Source organism: Mustela putorius, unplaced genomic scaffold (assembly GCF_011764305.1).
Source record: "Mustela putorius furo isolate JIRA1106 unplaced genomic scaffold, ASM1176430v1.1 tig00000759_pilon_pilon_pilon, whole genome shotgun sequence".
Classification (NCBI taxonomy): Eukaryota; Metazoa; Chordata; class Mammalia; order Carnivora; family Mustelidae; genus Mustela; species Mustela putorius.
Window position 1 is genome coordinate 2,965,506 of NW_025421467.1, and position 23,299 is coordinate 2,988,804.

Below are 23,299 nucleotides of genomic sequence, written 5' to 3' on the forward strand. Positions count from 1 at the left end.
GTTCGATCATTTCACTACATTTTAGAAAAAAAATTACTTTCTAAAATGTGCAATACCTATGTTTAATAGCTTAAATGTGACATCGACTAACTGTGTCTGTATATGTAGTTTTACTTTTCCTAATAGCCAGGAAGATTGAGCTTAGGTATTTGCAAGTGATTAAAAGATGGCAACAGTACAGTAGCGTAGTATTTCATAGTCATGGTCTAAAAAGACTTTGAGGATCCTAGTTTTTCAGTGAAGTAGATTGCTTTGGAGAGATGGGGTATACTTATGCCAGCTCTCCCATGTGGTAACTAGAAGGAAACCAAACAAGACAGCACACACACACTTAAGTTCACATAGATGCTACTTCCTGACATGCCAGGAGAGAGAAGCTGATTTCTGGCTCTCTCAGCTGAAACATGTGAAACCCTTCGCACAACAGTACATAAGATGGATCTGCTCATAGAACCTTGAAGACTGTTTCCCATTTTCAAACACACTGATCGAGAGGAGCTTCATTGCCCGTGAGTTATGTTGCAGCCAAAGAAGCTGATGTTCAGAGATGATAAGTGGATTTCCTAAGATCACATAATCATTGAGGGAGCCAGAGATGAAAATTTAGTTCTTTTGACTTCCAGTTCACAGCAAACTTCAAAAGTTGTTTTAGGAGGTCATTCATCAGGTTAAAAAATAATAATAATGGGTCAATCACACACCTTCCAAAACATAAGCTAAACTCTCAGTTACAGTTAATTGAATTAAGCTGCCTTGGATCTCTTCAGAAAGTAATCCTATTGGATGTCAAAATGCATTTGGTATTGGGAAGGAAGCTTTGAGTTTTTAATGTCATAAAAAAACGTGGTGAGAGAAATCCTCCTTTGCAATGGAGAAAGTTTCTTTCTTTACTGCATAGGCACCCAGATGATACAGTGGTTAAGGAAAGAGGAAGGCTCATGGTGTGGTGTTTAGAACACCGTCTATAGAGACAAACGGATTACCACTTACTAGTTGAGTCAGTTTGGAAAAACATTTACATTCTCTGAGCCTGCGCCTCATTGTGTATAACACTATTGACTTAAAATTATTGCTATGAGAGTTTAAAAATGGACTACAACTTCAAAGGTCTATTTAGCACAATGCCTGGCACATAATAAGCACTTATTAAAGAGATGCTTTTCTCCCTGATTTTGTGGTTTACTTCTCTTTAATATATGGCAGATGACCTGATGTATAAAGCTCAGATTGTACATAATATATGCTTAAATAGAATTCTGAGAGCTTCAACTTACTCGATAGTCATCCTGGCCACTGATTCAAGGGAGTTGTAGCCAGCAGCTGTGAAGTTATCTTTATACCTTTCCATCTTAATAGCTTGTAGCCATTCTCCAACTGAACAAAAGGTAGTGAAGTCGGGAGTGTTTTGATCCAAAAGAGGACTTATTGGCCTAGATACGAATGAAAACAGAAAAGCACATTATTTTTCTTTTCATGAACCAAAAAAGAATGTCTTTGCCTAAACAAACAAAAAAAAAGCTATAAAGAATAAAATTACATATTCCAATGGGTGTTGTAGTAATGGATAAACAGACAAGTTAATACAAATCTAAAGGCTGCCCGGGAACTACAAACTCTGAAATTGACATTGTATTTAGATTTTACGACCTCCGGAAGCATCTTCCACACATTTCTAAAATTCCAGCCAACAGTATTTGTAATCAGTCCATATTTATTTGTTCACTTGCTTCACCAAAAGCAGCTGTGAGGGAAGGAAGCACGTTTGACTGTGGACTAACTCGTTCTATGTGGTGCTACTGAGAACTCCGTGCCTTCGCTGTACTGATGGCACCCTTGAGAGCGCCTAGTGAGTTCCTACGACCTACGCAAGGGCACACTGAGCATCAGGTTCACCTAGTGGCTGGAGCAGAATGATTTCTAGCGCGCCTCACAAAGGGCGGGTGGGGGGGCAAGTGCAGAGAACGGATGCAGTGTTTTGGACTCCTTTTGACGGGTAAGCCCCTTTCATCACTCACTGAGCTACTGTCATAAACTTTAACGTCACAGAGTATTACTAATAATAAATAAATAATAAGTAATAAAATGAAACTAGTTTTAGTTTTACTAAAAGACTCAAAGCAAAGCAAATTGCCTCATGCAAAAAAGTAAGGCGATAGTAATAAAGACCCACGTAACCGGAGTACTGACTTGAAAATGTGAAATGCCCCCTAATCACAAAATTCCAGTTGGAAAGTCTTCTAAAACAGATAGCCAGTGATAGCTCCCATAACTTTTAAGAAAACCAAAAGGCAATAATAATAGGTCTCATTAAACACTAATTTAATTAAGGTAAGCCATCTGAAAAGAAAAACACAATAAATTTCACACCGGTTCTAGTTTAACCCAGGTGTCAGCTTGCCACTGGGTTAGGACTGAGGAGATAAATGGATCAGGTGAATATTCGAATGTCTCCCAGATTCCATCCACTTAGGTATTTCTTACCTACTACAAGTTCCCAGGGGTGTTTTCAGACTATTTGGGTTTCGAATCATTTTGTCTAGAATTCCAACTATCTGCTCAAACTTCGGCCTTTCTGCACGTTCCTTTTGCCAACAGTCCAGCATCAATTGGTGAAGACCAGCTGGGCAGTCCATGGGTGCTGGCAAACGATAACCTTCTTCTATTGCTTTTATAACCTAATAGCCAAAGGGACATTAAAAATATTACTGATTGAGGTTCAGTTATAATAACATGCATTGTCTAGCAGGCGAAGAGATTTATTGAGATAAGACTGAAGCGCCCTTCAAAGCTTTGCAAAAAAACTTTGTTTTTGTTTTCCTGAACACCCATAAACATTCAATGTGTTATTAAGGAGTGTATGAAGAGCACGATATCATGACCCTTCTAGCTGATTTAGGAATTAGGAGCAGCGATTAAGTTCAACCAGGTGCAATAGACAAAAAATTTTCATGTCATCCCAGAGGTTTTTAAAAGGGAATATGTTATGGAAATATTTTACATGTATCTGGCTGTACATGTACATACTTGCCTATGGATGTATGAATTCTTCAAGTTGTAAGAGGAAGATCTGAGTTACCCAGAATCACCCCCTGCAAAGTTTCAGGGTTCAAATGACATTTTCAAACTAAATCTCAAAATATGTGAATGTGCTATGATAGAAAATATTACCAAGCACACTATTACTTTAAATAATATAGAGCCTACCTACTTAGGAAATGTATAAGGTTATAATATAGAGTGGGGTGTTGAACGAGGAGTATACAGGTGGTTCCTGAAGGTGACTGTACCACATTCCAAGTTTAGTGACCTCACACTGGCAGACTGAATGAAATCAGCCTTGCAAAGGGGCAAGGGAATGGATTACACCAGGAAATTGGGAAAAGTTAGAAATTAGGACTTTCCCACTCCAGAGTGCTGGTTGTTCAAGTTTTATCAGCACATCGCTTTCTATTTATATCTAATAACAGCCTGAAACACTGCATCAAGCTTTGAATGTTCATGAAAAATAAGTCTCCAAAGACACAGGTACATAGCAATAAAAAAGTCTGAAAACTACTTATACAGACTTGTTTCTTTTTGTTTATATGGAAAGCAAAAATAGATCTTAAACATTAGAAATTGTTAGAAATTGGAGCAGCACAAGAAAATACTTAAGAAGGCAAGCAACACAAATAAGGACTCGTAAAACATTAACATCATGTCAAGGGGGATTAACAAATCCTTTTTGATACTGACTGACATAATGGCAGTAGAAATGTTTAAAAAAAAAAAAAAAAAGATGGGAAAAAAACCAGAGGTAGCCTTGGGTTTTTGAAGAAAATAAAGCCATAGGTAGGCAGACAGAAAGCTGGTTTTAAGAAATGTTGATTAACTTAATATTTGTAGGGAAACATATCCCTGATGCTTGTTGACATTCAAGAATAGCACATTAAGGGACGCCTGGGTGGCTCAGTTGGTTAAGCAGCTGCCTTCGGCTCAGGTCATGATCCCAGAGTCCTGGGATCGAGTCCCACATCGGGCTCCTTGCTCAGCAGGGAGCCTGCTTCTCCCTCTGCCTCTGCCTGCCATTCTGTCTGCCTGTGCTCGCTCGCTCTCCCTCTCTGACAAATAAATAAAATCTTAAAAAAAAAAAAAAAAAAAAAAAAAAGAATAGCACATTAAAATATAAAAAGTCGCCCTTTGGGATAAATGAAGTAGCTGGCATCAACAGTTGTTTCATAAAGTCCTTCATATAAAAAAGAAAAAAGGAACGTTAAGAAAAATCTATATATGTAAATTGATAAAATTTAAAAGGTAAATAGATTAACTTAATTATAGTGATTTTTGAAAAGTACTGTAAGACAAATCCTCAGCTAAAATTCTTTCCTGATTACTACATTGTACGTCCTGCACATCCGTTTACTTGTACTTTGGAAAGCTAGGTTACGTTATTTAAACAGTGACTAAGTTGTAAATAAGTAAATTGACAACTTCTAATAATTTATATATTCAAAATGAACAATAATGAACAATCAGGAGACATTTTTTTTTTTTCCTAATTGGGAAAAGAATGACTTTCCTTACGTCGGAGGTTGCTTGTATTTGAACCTAAGAAATATCTTCCTGATTTAACAGGACCCCACTCCTATGCTTATAACATTGGGGCAGCCCTTACTATTTTGAATCATCTTCTAACCAATGTCCCTGCTTGTGCAATGCATGTAGAGTGATCTTTCCATTTTTTTTTTTTTGCCTTGAGAATAATCTTTAAAAATGCAAATCTAGGGGTGGCTGGTTGGCTCACTTGGTGGAGCATAAGACTCTTGATCTCAGGGTTGTAAATTCGGGCCCCATGTTGGGTGTAGCAATTACTTAAAAATTAAAATAAAAAATAATAAAATGTTAATCTAAAACTTATCATGATTCTCCAGACATTAATATTTTTCAGCAGCTCTCCAAGCCTTCATAAAAACATTTAGAATTCTTCATCACTGAACCCAATATATTCTTAAGTCTTTGTGCCAATGAACATAGTACCATTAAATGACTCTTACAGGAATGAGTTAATGAACCCTCTGTGGTTTCTCCTATTGCAATATAGGAATTTCATGATTCTTATTATTACAGCAGGGAAACATTAATTTCAGCACAAAATGAAACTTCCGGCTTTCAAAGATACAGTGTTTTACAAATTTTTAAAGGAACAGCAGCTAAGGACAGCACTTAAAATAAGAGATTCTCTGGATTGGGAATGGACTTTGGAACCTTAAGTTTCCCATTAGGACACAGGCACCTATCTCTAGGAGCACTACAGAAAATTGCAGGGAAACTTCAGCTTCAGGGCGCACACATTGGCATAATCCAAGATATATATAACCTTTGAGGGGAAACCTGCTGATGGGGGATGATTCAGGCACAAACTGAATCTAAAGGTTCTACAGTTTTTATTTGGTTAACTGCATTTTATTCCCAGTTGGAAGAGTAAAAGGTACTTTCTGCAAATAGTTATACATTCTTGGAAACAATAAGGCACACAGGTAAAATGGTTGAACCTACGTTTCTTAGAGCATTATGTAATTATTCACAAAATTCATTTAAGACATCTTCTTAAAACGACCAGAAACCTGTTGGACAGGGATTCTCCTGTCCAACAGATGCTTTTCTCCCTGATTTTGTGGTTTACAGGTAGATCTAGCCTTAATATTCTAATAGAAGTCCAAGAAAACAGAAAAATATTAAGCAATTTCTAATTCTAGATAGGTCCGAGATTAATAGGAAGTGACTTTGGTAAATGACATGTATATAGGGAGCACTTCTTTGGTATATACTGTAAAGAAATACTTAGAAATAAAAACAAAAGTTTCTTGCTATAAAGTGTTTCAGTATTATTACAGTATGGTCATTGTAATTAGGAGAAAAAGGAATACAGAAAGACCCTATGATACTGGGCTTGTAATAACTCAAAACGGGATCTAACATGATTGATTTCTGCTCTTTGCTCATGCTCGTTTCCATTCCATTAACTTCACAATAATATATGACCCACATTTTATGCAATTAAATATTCTGGACCACACATATGGGATGCTGGCAAAGTTTTACCAAAAAAGATCAAAATTTTGTTTCTATCATAATATGAAAAATAAAAAGTCATAAATCAGTGGTGACTTTTAAAAGGAAAAGAAAAAAAAAACAGGGCTCACAATTTAACGAGAGTAAGTTTAAAGTGTATTATATTTTTGAAATTCTTAAAAAACGTCTTCTGAGCCTGGGTGGCTCAGTGGGTTAAAGCCTCTTCCTTCAGCTCAGGTCATGATCCCAGAGTCCTGGAATCTAGCCCTGCATTGGGCTCTCTGCTCAGGGGGGAGCCTACTTCCTCCTCTCTCTGCCTACTTGTGATCTCTTGTCTGTCAAATAAATAAATAAAATCTTTAAAAAAAGTAAAAAGTCTTCTAATGAACCATTTTAATAATTTATGGACATGTAATTATTTTTATCATCTTATGACTAACTGCTAGTTAAACTAACAATTTATTGGTTTAACTTAAAGCAAGAAGAAATGACTTTGTTGAGTACTATAAACAGAAAATATGTAATCTATATAATATAATCTATATATATAAAATATAATCTATATGAAGAATTTCAGAATTTCAAAATTTGAGGGTAAAAGTTTTATTTGAACTAATTAACACACATATAATTAAAAATAGCTACTGTGAATGCTAAGAGTATTTTCAATTTCTGTAATATTTATTATCTTTGACTGAATTTACACACAGAAAGATCTTTCTTTGAAAGGCCATTACAGAAAGGGCCAAACATCTTTTTAAGAAAAAAAAAAAAAAGAAATAAAACTAGAAATTTATTTGGGAAGCTCACTCTCAAATTTAATAGCAAATAACTAAATTCTAACTGTTCCCATTGCAGTGAAAATTCAAGAAAATTATAAATACATGAACATACAATAAGAATCCGTTCAAGTGTTAATCAAACAATAACCTGTTTGGATGTGGTCATCATCAAACACATGCATATTATCTTTTACCAAGTTTTTCTTACTCACTGCCCTGCCCAGCATGCAAATAAACCTTTTTGGATACTACCTTACTGACTTCTACAGTACTCCTGGATCAGAGTGATCACAGAAACCTATTTTTATTCAGCATTCAGCCTGGAATTTTGTGGACTTGCTTACAAACATAACCATCAATTGACATATTGTTTCTCACGGTGTCAAAAGTCTTAAATCCAAATTTGAAGTCTTTCTAAAATCCCTGATAAATTCCTGTCAACTAAATTTGAACAATGTAAAGATAATGAATTCATTTGATAAAACAATATAAACTAATTAAAAATAATAATATTTGGTTAGAAAGTAAACTTCCCAGAAAACACAATCTATTTGCAAATACACAAGATTTCCATATGCATCGGTGGTTGTCAGATCTCTTAAGTCTCTCCATGAACTCCTACCGGAGACTTAAAATAAAAAAAATTTTATCTAGAGAATTTTTTGCCAGAATGAGGTTCATTATTTTGATTACTCATTTTTTTTACCATTTGCATTTTGAAACTTATATTTTTTAAAGATTTTATTTATTTATTTGAGAGAGAGAGAGAGAGAGCATGAGATGGGGGAGGGTCAAAGGGAGAAGTAGTCTCCCTGCCAAGCAGAGAGCCCAATGCGGGACTCAATCTCGGGCCTCCAGGATCATGACCCAACCCAAAGGCGGTCACTTAACCAACTGAGCCACCCAGGTGCCCCTGCATTTTGAAACTTAAACATGTAATTGCTCAAATAGCACTTCAACAACGTAAGTATAAATAATGAGCATTATCCTATAAGAGAAATATTAATATAAATTTTACTATAAAAACAACTGTGTAGGTAATCTCTTACTATTATAGAAACATGTGTCTGAATTTAAACTTCAGACTTTCATAATTACAAAAAAAGAAGAAAGGTAGTGCTAAATGTTCTAGGTCAGAAGTAAATGTCCCTGTAGACATAATTTCATTTGATCAGTAAAAATATTTGTTAATTCTTGATACACTAATTATATATTCTTGAAATTTCATTTTTAGGAAAAAAACAAAGAACATTTAAGGAATTCTAAAAATTAAAATTGAAGATTTTTTTTTCTTCTTAACCATTTCTCTTATTTGTTTTTTGGAAGTTAAGTGAACTTTGAATTTAAGTCATCTTCTATTCCTGTCATTCTTTTATGTTTGAATCTAGTATAGAAGGAAGGTGTCAAAAGAAATGAAACTCCACCGAATGTCTAGGGAATGTAAATATTTCTCTTTCTCTGCCCCAAGGATTTGTTTGCCCACATTTTGACAGTCCATGAAATCTTTGACACTGAGTCCTGTCAAATATTAACAACTTTGCCTCTGCCAAACGGACTCATCATTTAGACTTTTATCTTTAAAAAACAGAAACCAAAACCAAAAAAACAAAGAAGTTTCATGTCCTCTCTCAGTTCAAAACACCAAAACATCTAGATGATTTAAAAGTTCCACCTCTTCAGGCTGTGAGCTTTTCAGTTAATTCAGAAACTACTTCAAACTTACCAACAAATGATCTGACTTTATTTGTCAAAAAAGAACCATTTAGAAGTTTTAGGAATTTGACACAGTAAATTCTAAAAATAACCCCCCCAATACTGATTTGATATAACAATGTTTGAGACCTCTTTATGAAAAATAACTCAATTTTATCTTTAGTCAGCTTCTGTTGCTGTCCATGTCTATAATACTTCAAGAATTCACTACTCCAGTTTGCTAGTCACATCCTTCTTTTAAATGGCAATACAGACTTTCCTCAAGCACCACTTACTTCTTTACTCATTGAGAACATGTATTTTTTTTTTAAAGATTTCATTTATTTATTTGACAGACAGAAATCACAGGTAGGCAGAGAGGCAAACAGAGAGGAAGGGAAGCAGGCTTCCTGCTGAGCAGAGAGCCTGATGCGGGCTTGATCCCAGGACCCTAGGATCACAACCTGAGCCTAAGGCAGAGGCTTTAACCCACTGAGCCACTCCTTCATAAAGTCTTTCACCAATTTGCCCCAAGTTAATCTGCATATCAAGTCACTACCAATGTGCACATCTCTGTTCAAGGGTAGGGAGTCTATTTGGTTCATCTCTGCACACTTTGCTAAGCTTTTGATTCTGGTCTATTCAGTACACCTTCTTGGAAAATTCTCTCATTAGCTATGAACCAAAGTCTTCTCAGATTTCCAGTTCAAATCCTAGATTTTACACTTGCTCTACTTCTATCCAAATTTCACTCACATTTTCAGTAAGTTGAACTGTATGAATCTGCTAGTATTTGAACATTTCTGACTTATGTGAATACCAATTTCATAAAATCCAACCTAACAGAAGCAAATATTCATTTGCACTTATGCTATATTATTTTATAAATGGTTTCTTGGTGTGAGATGTATGCCCCCAAGAACTCCATCACCTTCTTTTGTCAAAGGATAACAGCATGTTTTATGCCTTAGTGTATATCACGATGCATATTTAGTTAAGTGCTAGCTTGTTAGGAATTTCCAAGAGCACTCCCATTGTGATTACATTCTAAAATATCACTACGAAACACTTACCAATACTGATCATAACATCGAGTTTGTCTCATGAAATTAAAATTTAATCAGATCAACCAACAATAGATAATTTAAACCCGTTTTCTCAAGACTTTAACAGAAAAAGAAAGATAAGCTTCAAAGACAAAATAAAGCACTGTCTTCCTTCCCCTCCTCTCTGCAAATGATTCTTCCACTCGTGTGACTTTCCCACTAGAGATGGGCAAGCACAGCATCATTATCTTTATTAGGACAACATATCTTTTGTATGCTTCTACTACGGCGAGAGATTTAAAAAAAAAAAAGAAGCAATTCTTCAGAATGAAATTAACTGAACCATTAATTTATGGTAATCTTTATGGAAATAACTGTGACAACTCAGCAATCATATTTTTCTAATTCTATAAAAGTTTCTTCTTAGGAGCCATGACCTACATGTTCCAATAACAATGGACATTAATGTATGAAATCTTTCTCATTTAACGAGTGTAACACCTACATCTTGATTTGACATGTCCCAGTAAGGTCTTTCTCCATAAGACATAACTTCCCACATGACTATTCCATAGCTCCATACATCACTGGCTGATGTGAATTTCCGGTATTGGATGGCTTCGGGTGCTGTCCACCTTACTGGAATTTTTCCACCCTGTTATAAAAAGAAATTGAAATTTTAAATATGCATAATAACTTATAAATCATTTATAGCAGAACTATAAAGCTGCAGTTAAACACTTGTATATTTGGTTAGCAATTCAGCAACATCTCATCTATCCGTCTTGATTCTCTCTAAGTGTATTTAAACGTACTAATCTGTTTTTAAAATGTCATTACAAGTTTTCATTTTTAAGGCAACTCAATTTAATGGCCCCTTAGGCTGTCTTAGGGCAAGAGTCTAGTCAAAGGACAATGACAAATTAGGCAACATAACTATGAAAAGGGAATGAAATATAAGGAATTTAACTAAATCTTCATTTCTTTTCTTTTTTTCCTGATCTCACGAAAGTTGTAAGAATTAGTAGCATATTTAATATTCTTTTAAAATCTTTATTTCAAATAGGATTATATTTCTCTGCTACAATTACAAGAGCTAGCAACTAGATGTTTTTGTATAAAACTGTATATTATGTTCATGAACACCCTGATTATAAGACAAGCATGTTGCCATTCTGATCTTACTTCTCTTAGTCTACATGTAGAGTGGAAAAGCAGCAGTGATTCTTCTAAAAGGAGAAAACAGCATCAACAAAAATCTGAGATAAATTTGCCTCTTTTCTACTGTTGAGTTTCATATTACATCCTGCTTTCTCGGTCGGAAAACCTTAGGAAGACAAAGAAGTGCGGAAAGAGACTTTTTCTTACAGTTGTTGTATAGACAGCTTCTGGATCATCCTCTATAACCCGGGACAGGCCGAAATCGGACACTTTACAAACAAGATTGCTGTTGACAAGAATATTGCGAGCTGCCAGGTCCCTGTGAACGTATCCCATATCGGCCAAATATCTCATTCCAGCAGCAATTCCTCTCAGCATTCCTACTAACTGAATGACGGTAAATTGCCCATCGTGTTTCTACAGGAAGACAAGAATAAAAGTCCTTTACTTTCAAAGGAGGACAATTGTTGTGAAAACTGCATTCTAGTCATTTACTACAGCATAATAGGAATTATTAACCAATTTTCTACATAATACAGACATCTGTGAAAAATAAAGTGGTTGTTGATTCAACTGACCTTCAGATAATACAAAAAAATCTTTGGTAATCGTTTAGTGATTTAATAATCGTTTAGTTACTCTTACTGATTAAAAATAGTTTCAGGTTGTGCAGATCCAAAAGTATACACTGATTTTTGAGTCAAAGTTAGGGAATGGAATATCTGAAAATATTATCCCTGACAAGTAATTATTTTTTGTTATCTGCTAAAAATTATGTAAATAATCTAGAAATACATAAAGCGATGAAGACACATATATTGAGATATGTTTTTCTCCAAATAGTAAAAAAGGGAAAGGAGAAAGTTTTTGATTAAAGATGAAGAAAAACTAAGAAGTAGAAAGTGGTTATGCTGGCTGACTTTGTTTTCATTCTATATTTTTCCTTATTTTGCTGTTGGTGGGAACACTACTTGGAACAAAGATTCTCTAAAACAGATGCACTAGCAAATGGATTTGAGAGCTCTACTGCAACCAGACTGGCCACCATCTATTTCTAAGCCATTATTTTAAGATTTTATTTATTTATTTGACAAAGAGAGAGGGAGGCAGAAAGAGAGGGAGAAGCAGGCTCCCTGCTGAGCAGAGGGCCCTATATGGGGCCAGATCCCAGAACCAGCCCAAGGCAGACACTTAACCAACTGAGCCACCCAGGCACTCCTCCAAGCCTTTTTTAATTCACAGATTTCTCCAACTGAGTTGTAAATATGTTGCATGAGGATATTGGTTTGAGTTGATAAATTTGCTAGGTGATGCTTTATTCCAAAGAAGTGATAGTTATGCATATCATAATGATGCAGAAATAAAAATTTCTCTAAATCTTCAGATTGTTTACAATTTAAGTTGAATGTATCATTCCAGATTATGTATGATAAAACTGCATGTTCTCTTATTCTTTAGACTATTTTCTCCTCGCCATTTAGAAAAATGTTAACATGTGTTTATTCTTAGGTGAAAAGTCTCAAAGCAAAATTGTGTATGTTTATATATTTAGAATTTATTACAAAATAATCACATATTATTAATTTTCAAAATGTTAGTAATTCTATCTTCTACATTCAGTGTTCATATAGCAATAAGATAGAAATGGTTCCGGGACGCCTGGGTGGCTCAGTTGGTTAAGCAGCTGCCTTCGGCTCAGGTCATGATCCCAGCGTCCTGGGATCGAGTCCCACATCGGGCTCCTTGCCCTCCGCAGGGAGCCTGCTTCTCCCTCTGACTCTGCCTTCCACTCTGTCTGCCTATGCTCGCTCTCGCTCACTCTCTCTCTGACAAATAAATAAAAAAAAAAAAAAAAAAAAAAAAAAGATAGAAATGGTTCCACGCAGCAGAACTGGGATCATCGTGCTAATAATGAATGCTCTTCTCTGTATTATCTCTTCCTACTAAAAAAGTAAAATGTTACTCTAGAACATGTATTCAAATTAAAGGGCTTCTGGTAGGTAACCTCTGTACTTGACGGAATGTGTTAATAAGTGCTATTGTTTAAATCACAATGTAGCAATTCCTGGCTCAAAAGGATTCTAGTTCAAACCAGACTAGGATTCTGATTTTTAATCTCATCTGTTTTTCTAAAAGCAATTTTCTGATCTGTTAAAGTTTATAATGTTTATTTTTATACTGTAAAAAAATCAAGTTATTATAGTGGTAGTATGTATAGTATATTTAGAATGAGAGGATAATTTTGGTACCTACCCTGAGAAATGCATCAAGGGCTCCATTTTCCATGAATTCTATTACTATCATGACTGGTTTCCCTAAAATTAAAAAAAAATGCACACACACATATATATACATATATATATATATATCTATAAGAAAAAAAAAAAAAAGCATTGCTTCAGGAACCATAACCTAAACTTCAGGCTTATTCCCATTCTCACCCTTGATAAAAAATGTGGTGCTCTTCTGAAAGGCTGAATGGGTGAGCTGTGAGTGTTTCTAACGTTCCCAGTGCTGCTGTTAAACTCAGAGTCTGGAAGTTTGTTTGGAAGACGGTTATGATTCACAATTAAACAACAAAGTCAGTGTGTTCTTCTGACTTCTGCTCTCTGAACAAAACTCAGAAAAAATGACACGATATAAAATGTAAACACTAAAACGTATCACTTTAATGGCTACTGAAGCTGAATGAAAATATCAGTCACTCCGTCTATCAGATTTATTCTTTAATTCTCATTCTGCTTCATTTAATCCTGAATTTTTTCAGAGGTAGTCACATAAAAGAAGAAGTTAGTCCATAATATACCAAGAAAAAAAATTCATTTAGAATATGCAATATATTCATGACTTGCTTTTTGATTAGGTACAAAATAACACTTTTTTTCTGACAGTCAGGGTGATAAATGAAAGATATCAATATCTACCTCTTGTAACCACCCCTTCCAAATGGACAACATTTGGGTGGTCAAACTGCCCCATGATGCTTGCTTCACATAAAAAGTCTCTCCTTTGTTTTTCTGTGTAACCAACTTTGAGGGTTTTTATGGCTACTGCAACATCTCTTTTCCCTGGAAGTTTCAAACGACCACTGCAGACTTCTCCAAATTCTCCTGAAGTAATAGAACAGGCAAGTGTATTTTAATCTCAAAAATATTTCTTCTAGCAAAGTAAATGCATAATTCTAAAAACACTTTTAAGCTCCCTAAACTATCTGTTATACAAACTGTTTTTTTAACTGGATCAAGGCAAACTTTTTAAGGAAAAAAACACAGATTTGAAATAGTATATTTAATGTACACTGATGATTAAAGCATAAGGGCACATTTGCAAATTCTGAACATTGCTATTTCTTTTGCTGTTTGAAAAGCAAATATTTTTTAAAGATTTAAAAGTCTGGAACTCATATGCACCATGACTGCTAAATCTAAGGGAGTTGGATCCAATACACATAATTACTCTGAAAATATGTTGTATATGTAGGAAATAATATCCCTTTTAAATAATTTATACAAATTAATTTTCTGCATGGAATTAAACAGCTAACTGATAACCTACAAATACATGAAAAAAGAGATAAAAATGAAAGCCCGGCAGGAAGACGGTTGATCAAGTAAGAGGAAATGTATATTCCACCAAAATTCAGGAACATTCTAATTAAAAAAAAAAAAATACTGAGGCATTCCCTAAACAACAGGCCAGAACTATTATGCAGTAGCTTTCAGTAGAACAGTATCTTAAAAATTCAACAGAAGGTAAAAGATACAGAGATTCTCTGTGGCATATGCTTCTTTTTCACTTTTTTTTTCTTGAGCTCTCATAAACAAGTACAGCCTCATTGCTTCCAACAGTTCAGGTAAATGCAAAAGTTCTATACTTGAGGTATAATTATTTGCCTGTCATTATGATATATGACTTTCGATCCTGGCTAAATGGAACAGCTGAACAAGGAAGCTACAACAGCCTTACCTGCACCAATCACACGCTCAATTTTAATACAGGAGGCATCTAGCTCCTTGGCGAATTGATGGACAGCTCTATTTGGATCCTCATAGGTTTCAGGGTCAATGTAGGTTTTGGTGCCTGGAAATTTAACTGTAATGATGTAAGAAAGCATGACTGTGATGAAGCAAAGCACTTATTGTGCAGTCAGCCCAGGAATTTCATTATGCAGAGTGCTCCTTGGAACAGTGAACTTGCTTCCACATCACCTGAGTCACAGCAGTTTCAACAGACTACTTCAGTCTGTTGGCGTATAGGTATTATCTGCAAGCTTCTATAGGTAACATAGGATCCAGCTCATAGGTTACGAACTGAATTGCTTTTCCAGTAAATCAACAAAAGACATCACCAAAATTCTCTGACATGACTCTTATCAGACTGGAGGTTTAATTAAATTCACTGCTATCATGGCATAGTTCAAGCCATATTGAGGTTTGTAATGGACTTGGCAACACATTTGTAAATCTATCAGTCAGTCAATCAATCAAATTAATACACTGGGAAAAGAAGACATTTCATTTACAGGTAGCCTACTACACTGACAGCAATATTAAAAACATTTAGACATCTTACTTATTCTTTTGATTTATTTTCTTAAAGACCAGCCACTGTTGACATATACATAAAATTAGTACAAGATATGAGGGACCGCTATCACAGAATCAGAGAGAAATCTACTAAAGACACAGTTTCATCTTCACCTTGAAGGGCAGTAGAGGCCAGATGTACAAAATGCAGAGTAAAGTTAGAAAATTTACAATATTCCTGGGATCTGCTAACCATGTATGACAGCAATTTGAAAGAGGAATGGTTTATATGAACTTTCAATTATAAGGCTCTGGAAGGAGGTAGCCAATATGCCTCAGAAAAGGTAGTCAAAATTCAAACAACATAGAATCATCTTAAAAGTTAAAATCTTCTTAAAATGCACCCAGAAGCATGCAGGTAACAGATAATGCTAAGTCAACTTTAAATGAAATTCAATTACAATAATGTATTCCAAATCTAATCATTTGGTTAAAGACAAAGATAAGATAGATAGGCATATATTTGGTTATATTAATGCAATAAAAAGAATTACACTATATCCTCAAAAAAACTTTATTGTTTTTAACAAAGCCACTGAACAATCTTTTCATTAAATCTTACTATTTTGAGAACAATATATTTCTTTATGTATTACACTACAGCCTAACTGTGCTTATGTCATCACATTAAATTAAAAGTATATTTTAAAAATAAACACATAACAAACAAAAAGAAGCAGAATGTCTAAAGAAAATGGGTTTAAAAAATCTTGATTTATTCTGCTGTAGTTGATTGTTTATCCAAAATTGATTGTCTTAAACAATTATTGTTGCAGTTTATAAAACTGACAGATGCTCATTTGTTACTAAAGCTGAACATGAAAAAAAAAAACAACACAAGAAGAAAAGAGAGAGGGTATAGAAAGAGAAAAGAGAGAAGAAGGAGTACAGGGAAGAGGGGGGGAAGAGAAAAAGAGAGAAGGGAAGAAAACAATAGGTTAACCTCCTAGATTGGCAGGCACATAGAGAATGAGCCATCTTCTCCCTTTTTATTCTCTTTCTTTCTTTCTTTCTTTGTTTTTTTGGTTTTGTTTTGTGATAAGGGAGCTAGATTGGAGGTAACCTTCTGCATCTCAAATGGGTCTCTGATGGTTCTTTATTCAAGCTGTCATAAAACATTTTGACAGGCCAGAGCAATTTTGGCATAAAAACATGAAATACTGCCCAGCTTGGATTCAAAGACATTGTTAGAAGAAATGGTAGGAGGAAACAAAATGTAAATTGGAATTGCTTCACTAAACTTCTCCATTGTGTTTATGTCTTTAAATGTAGCACTTGGGGCCATGGAGAGTTGAGGGCGCCTGATACAAATGACTGGACATTCTATTAAATTCAGTGCTCTAAAAGCTAGTTAAATGGTTGCTTTCATGTTTCTGTAAAAATTCAATCTGGTGTCTTAGCACCTAAGAAAATTGTCTGTATACTAACGAAATAAAAGGACACCAACTTGTAAATAGCTGGTGACCATAGTTTTGTACTTTACGTATTTAAGATACAGCTATAAAATCAGATAAAATGCCTGGTACTCATCAAATGACAAAAAAAGATATCCTGTAAAAAAGGTGACTAGAAAATATCAAGCATTTACCAGGATAGGATATTGTTAAGTGCACTTTAGTTTTTCATTATTCATTTAAAAATGGATGTTTTAAGAAAAACATTAACATAATTTCTGAATAGGTTGGTTTGTTGTTTCTCTCAATTTAAGTGTATGAGCTTTTTTGTTTTAATATCTCATTTCCATTTCTCATGAGTGTTAAATATCTTAAAACCACCATTGACATTTTGTTCTGGGGATGAAAACTGTTTTTATATATCATTTATCTCATCTATATCAGCAAGGAAGACATGCAGCTCTATTTTTGTCTGATTACAAACTTGATGTCAAATGTAAAAAAAGCAAATGGCATCAAAATATTAAAACTGAGTGATGACAATTTAGCATAAGGCTATACAACATGTTTTAGATAAGCCATGTTTCAATTTACCTTCTGCATTAACCTGAAAGCTAAAAGCAAATAAGCTACAATGTATTTGATAATTTGGGGATGTGTCAGATATATTGAGTAAAGGAAAGAAAAGTGACATACTGATGAAGGTAAAATTAAATGATTCAGCTATCAAATTATTCACAAAATGGGTAGAATTGGGCATTGTAGGAATTATAAGTTACTCTTCTAGATACATATTAAACTAGATATAAAAGTTCAGGCATTCAAGTTTTGATTTACTTTTTCCCCTGGGGGAAGATATTCTCTCATGTTGGGAAAAACAAAAAAATGTAACCTCCATTTTTTCTGTGTATCTCTATAAACTGCCGATGGCAAACTCATCATTGGTAATAATAGTAACGGTAATAACAATGCTCACAATTTATGACTTTAAACCACACATTTTCTTGATTGATGTTTATACATTTTTGTGACCTTAGGATGGGTACACAACAATATCTTCTTAGATACTGACAAAGTAATTTGATAAATAACAAAATGATTGATATAATTCTTAGGCCAGTTAGGAAATTCATCTATTCATGAGAAATTTTAGTAAATATTATGCTACCAAGAAAAATAATAAATACAATTGTCTTTTAATATTTTCAAGGATTAACAATAAAAGAGTGGGTTTGGATAAGAACATCATTAAGTGTCCGAACTCAAATCATAGGACCATGAGATCTTTACTTTGGCTACGTGAAGTAATAATATTTATTTGCATAGCTCTCATTTTTTCCCTGGTCATCCACATTGCAACAGGAATAAGATTAATGCAGAGGGGCATCTACTTCCTTTGGTTTCCAAAGATCTCTTCTAAATATGACTTCTAAAATCAATTTTTAAAAATCAGGTAACCCAAGGCCCCAGAAAAACAGTGGAAGATTGAATCCTATTATTATGAAATTGATATCAAGGGAAATATCTACACAACAGACAATGTATAGTAGCTGAAGAAAAAGAGGCTCCATAGCTTGGCCTTTCATGGTAGCATCGCTCATTGAGTGGGAAAACAAGGTTCTGCCTTTCTACTTCTAAATGAATTCCTTAGCTAGAATACAGGCCATGCAACTTGTAATGGATTCTTGTTAGAATGGTATGAAACACTTGGGCAAAATTTGCAAAACGAAAAATCGTGACATAAAAGCAGCTAAATATCTTGCAGTAATATTAAAATTTCTTGTGAGAGATTATATTTCTCAAGCTATTCCATGTTTTTAAAATTCACATCATATGATTTTCATTCTAAATATCCTGTTCAAATGCTTTAAAGCAACATTTTGAGCTCATTATGTACTTTCAAGCATGAGACATTAGGAATTTTTTTCATGCCAATGCTAACAACCAGGTGTCTGTATTAATTGGGGTACATAATAATAAAGAAAAACCAAACACTTACAATGAAAGTAAAGCTCTTCATCCCCTTCTTGGTCAGCTTTGCTATAACCACAGTGCCTAGAAAAAAATCAGATTTTTGATGATCTCAGCCAATAATCTTACTTTATATATTTAAAATTCAGTACAACTGCTTTAATTCTTTGACAACATGCTAGTTAGAGCAATAAACAAAATACAAAAAAAAATCTTGTCCATAGTTTGAACTCATTGATAATAATATAGTAACTCATATGATTAAAAGAAGTACAAAATATGAAGTACTTGTGTGAGATAATGTAGAGAGAATATACTTTATAAATTTAAATTTATCAGTGAGTGAATATTTGCTTATACTTTTTTCTGAAAAACAATAGCGATAACAAAAGATTTTAAATGGTCTCCACTGACCCAGGAACTAAATGTGTACATCTTTCCTCAGCTATCTCCTATATTTATGGTGAAAACCTAACTAAAAGTAACCAATAAAAACACACCCAATAGAAATTACAATGCTCATTGCACTTAAACTAAAGGCAATGAATGATTAAGCTCATACTGTATTTGACCTTGGGAGAAGGGAATTTATTGACCTTTAATATTTCGTATTTACTTTCAAAGTTCTAATACAAAGTTACTTACTTACCTACAAAGTTACTTACTTATAAAGTTCTAGTATTTCATATATATTTCAATTTGTACACTAAATACTAATAGGCTGACATAATTCTGAAAAGTCAATAAATTTTGTGTTAAAGATTAGAACAAATTTGTGTTCTACCTTCTTCCAATGATGAAGCCAAAGACCATGAACACCAAAATGATGGTCCCTGCTACTGCGACCACGGCAATTATAATAACAGGATTCTGTTCACTGGAGACGGCTGTCGCTGGAAAGAGAGGAAAATAGGCTCAGAAATACTCAACACCATGTAAGAACTTGAGAGGGTAAACAAAATCTTATGAATAAGAGATATCTATGTCTTTTAATTCACCTCTAATTTTAAATAAATGCATTATGTTGTAATAATATTAACTTAAATAAATGCTGTTTTGTGGGGTTTTTCTTTTGCATTTTAAAGGCGTGGTAAGGACAATACTTTCATCTATTTTATATTACTCAGCTATAAAAGATGCCTATAAAATGCCTTATTGAATGGCTAACTCCTGCTTAGTTGCTGAAAACTTAGTTATGAATCAACAGAGAGAAGTCTTTGATCTATAATCATTATTAAAATCTCCATTTTCCATCCCAACAAGGTATGCGATCTTTGTGACTCTTTTTTTGATATATGAAAAAAGAAACAAAACACATACTCTGCATTTTTTCAAAGCATCTTAAGTGGTCTCTCATATTATTAATATAAAATAAAAACCATCATGGAATTATAGTAAATCATCCTGATTTTATAATGTACCATAATTCAGGAAAAAGATGAGTGGAAGTATTTGTACTAATTTGACAAAGTATGCTACACACACATTTGAGAGTTTAAGATTACAGAGGAGGTAGGCTCTTTACAAAAAGAGCAAACTTTTTGGAGGTACTTTAAAGAAACATTTTAGCATTATCTAATTGCAGATACTTCCTGTACAAGCCTAAGTGATTCTTCTATGCTTATTAAGACAAGTCCAGCTGGACCTTCCTGAGAGTCTCCTTGGGAGCAGTGTGTGTTTATGTGTTCTTTAAAGCAAGCCCTGATTCCGATTCCTCATCAAGTCACATGGCCTTCTCACTTCCATTTTTCCAAATTAGTGAAGTTCTACTTATATGATAATTCATAATTGTCATATTTTCCCCAGAGTATTATATTTTCGATGTCAGTACAGACTTCATAAAATAATCAAAGGAGTGTAAAAACAATGAGAAGATGTATTCCAACAAATGATCCAGTTGCAAATATCATTTCATATATAATGTCAAACTAATATAGTTTGTTTATTGCTGAAACAGTCAACAGCTGTAATCTTTAATATAAAGCAGGATGGAAAATACTACTCCTTCTTGGTGGTGGCAAGGGACTGGGTCTCCAGGGCGGTAAATTATACGTAGGAAGAGTATGTCTTGCATAAAGTTTTTCTGATTGACCCTTCTCTATTTATTTATGTTCTCCTCTTGACAACACATTTCTTAATTGTGTATACCTATGCTAAGCTAACTATAGATAGATCTTATATCAAAAAATAGTGAAGTAGCGCCTGTGTAATAGACAGTTTCTGAACAAAGGCATACACACTCTCCCTAATTCAACCCCTGCTGATTTGCTCCCTGAGGGAATTATACAAGGGAGGGAGGCTGAGAAAAAGGAAACTTTTAGGCTTCAATTTCTGAATTACAGCCTATTATTATTCAACAACAAAAAAGATTTCAAATATATTTGTTTTTTTGGCTTAGTTAGATTATTTTAAATTTTCATCTGTCTTTATGTGTGTATATATATGCATAAATCTCTTTCTATATATATTTCTCTCTCTCTCTCTATATATATATACATATATATATATATGTATATATTAGATATCGAGAGAGACAAAAAAGAACAGAGTAGTTTTTTTCCTGAGGGAGGAAAAATTATACACATATGTGTAGAAATTGTTTCCATTCAATCACTGTGTCCCATGGGTCTAATTCTTTGCTTGTCTTAGGCTCAGTTCTGCCTTAGCCTCAAAAACAGAACTGCAGTGAAAAACTGAATTCAGGTGAATGATGATTAGAATTTGTGAATATTTATACATTTTTATAGGTACTCAGGGTCACACTTTAATCTTTCCACAGTCAAATTTATAGTTAATATTTTCATCTCCTTCATGGGTAATGCATTTTAAAAGTAATTTGTAAGTGCCATAATCGTCACATTATGATTTCAAAATTGTAAAACCAGTAGTATTGATTCTGAAGAGATGGGGATTTTAGGATACATGTGCAATGGAATAATCTGTTTAATTTCCCTTTTCAAACACTGCTTAGGGGACCTCTCTTGGGTGGCATGTTCACTTTTTCCCTTCCTCCAAGAGCAGTGAATCATTGTTTCCTGACACTCTGATAGCATTGGGTCATGCACTCCAATGCTTAATTGTACGACAGAATTTGTGTACAAGTCTCTCTCCTTTAAACAGCATAATTGTGTCATGTGTCTCTCCACATCCCTAATTCTTAGCGCAGTACTTTGTGCTAAGCCAGCAGTTCTCAAAGGGTGGACTGGAAACCCAAGGGTCCCTCAAGAACTTTCCAGGTTATCTGCAGGGTCAAAACTATTTAATATGATGTGATGTTATTTGCCTTTTTCACTCTCATATGCTCACAGGTGCACAGCTGAGTTTTCTAGAAGTTACATGACATGTGAAAACACCATTACTCTAATGGCTAATGAAATGTGTGTTTGTGTGTTTTATTTTTTTTTAGTTTTACTTTCTAATAGTGAATATTGATAGATATAATCCAAATAATCAAAATCTCTTTGGATAGCCCTAGCATTTTTTAATAGAACAAAAGCTTGGGGATGGCTATGCTAAATAATAAGTAAAAGCTGACTTGAGACTTTCTGTGTGTACTCCATGTACATTAACTTAGGTAATATTTAGAATACCATTGACTTAGATACTGCTATGCTAGTAATTAAGGTACATGAGGTCATGCAAAGTCTCACAACTAGACATGGAAAACTGAGATGTGAAACCAGAATATGTCTCCTGGCACTGATTGATAGTGGTAATCTGTTCTATGTTGATGACTGTGAGGTCTTCATTCCTTGCTTATTTATTGAGTGCCTTCTATGTGTCAAGCACTGATGGTAGGAACTGGCAAGACAATAGCAAGGAAAAGATAAATGGATTGTTCCTTCATCAACTTGACATTCCCATGGGAGAGAATATTCAGTTGCTAAAACCATAAATTATTTTTAATACAAAAATCTAGTTTTAACATCACTTCATGTGATCTTTTGGGTTTACTACTACATCTTATTCTCTTTGAATATCAGTTGTTTAATTTTTTAAATAATGAAAATAACATCTACGGATCTCAGGAATCAATAAAAAATAGTTTGGCCCAATGTTCTCAATACAAAGTCAGAACAATGCGCAGATTCATTTTTAAAGTTTTCAAACTCAGAGGTTTAACTGATAAGGAATGATTAGGTAATGTGAGATAACTAAGGTATCTAACAAGTTTAAGAAATTCATTATCATATGATAAATCATTCCTTAAGGTGTTTTATTATATGAGAAATCACAAAGTAATATCATGAGATCAGTCTAAATTGAAAACTACTAGAACATATCTGATACAAGGCCACTGAAATCTTCACATGTTGATATCTTAATGTAAAACACTTTAAAATTTTTGTGGCCACTGAATATATTTGAGGTTCTGAGAGTTACTGCTTAACTTAAAAACACAGCAAACCTTACAAGCATTTGCTGATCAAAGAGTATTTGTCAATTTGTCTTTTAAAAGACCTATAAAAATATTTTTCTGAAGTCAAAATAACTGATAAAAATTATACTGATTTAAATTACTTACAAATTTTAATTAAAAATTGAGGAAAGAAGATCACATAATATATTTTTTAATTCATCTGTTTAGAATTTTGTGGGAGGACTATACTGGCAAG

General features: G+C 34.0%; 1 protein-coding gene across 5 annotated transcripts in view; it reads right to left on the minus strand.

Moving 5' to 3' along the window:
* EPHA7 (EPH receptor A7) overlaps nt 1–23,299 on the minus strand; it is a 172,059-nt gene that overhangs the window by 3,786 nt on the left and 144,974 nt on the right. For 2 of the 5 annotated variants that reach the window (XM_045084229.1, XM_004766888.3), the window contains exons 8-16: nt 19,468–19,576; nt 18,712–18,767; nt 14,699–14,812; nt 13,657–13,842; nt 12,986–13,047; nt 10,940–11,149; nt 10,077–10,226; nt 2,482–2,675; nt 1,275–1,430 (exon numbers count right to left, since the gene is read on the minus strand). In XM_045084229.1, the coding sequence (XP_044940164.1) occupies nt 1,275–1,430; nt 2,482–2,675; nt 10,077–10,226; nt 10,940–11,149; nt 12,986–13,047; nt 13,657–13,842; nt 14,699–14,812; nt 18,712–18,767; nt 19,468–19,576 (1,237 nt within the window). The other 3 variants (XM_004766889.3, XM_004766887.3, XM_004766890.3) reach the window with 2 other exon arrangements.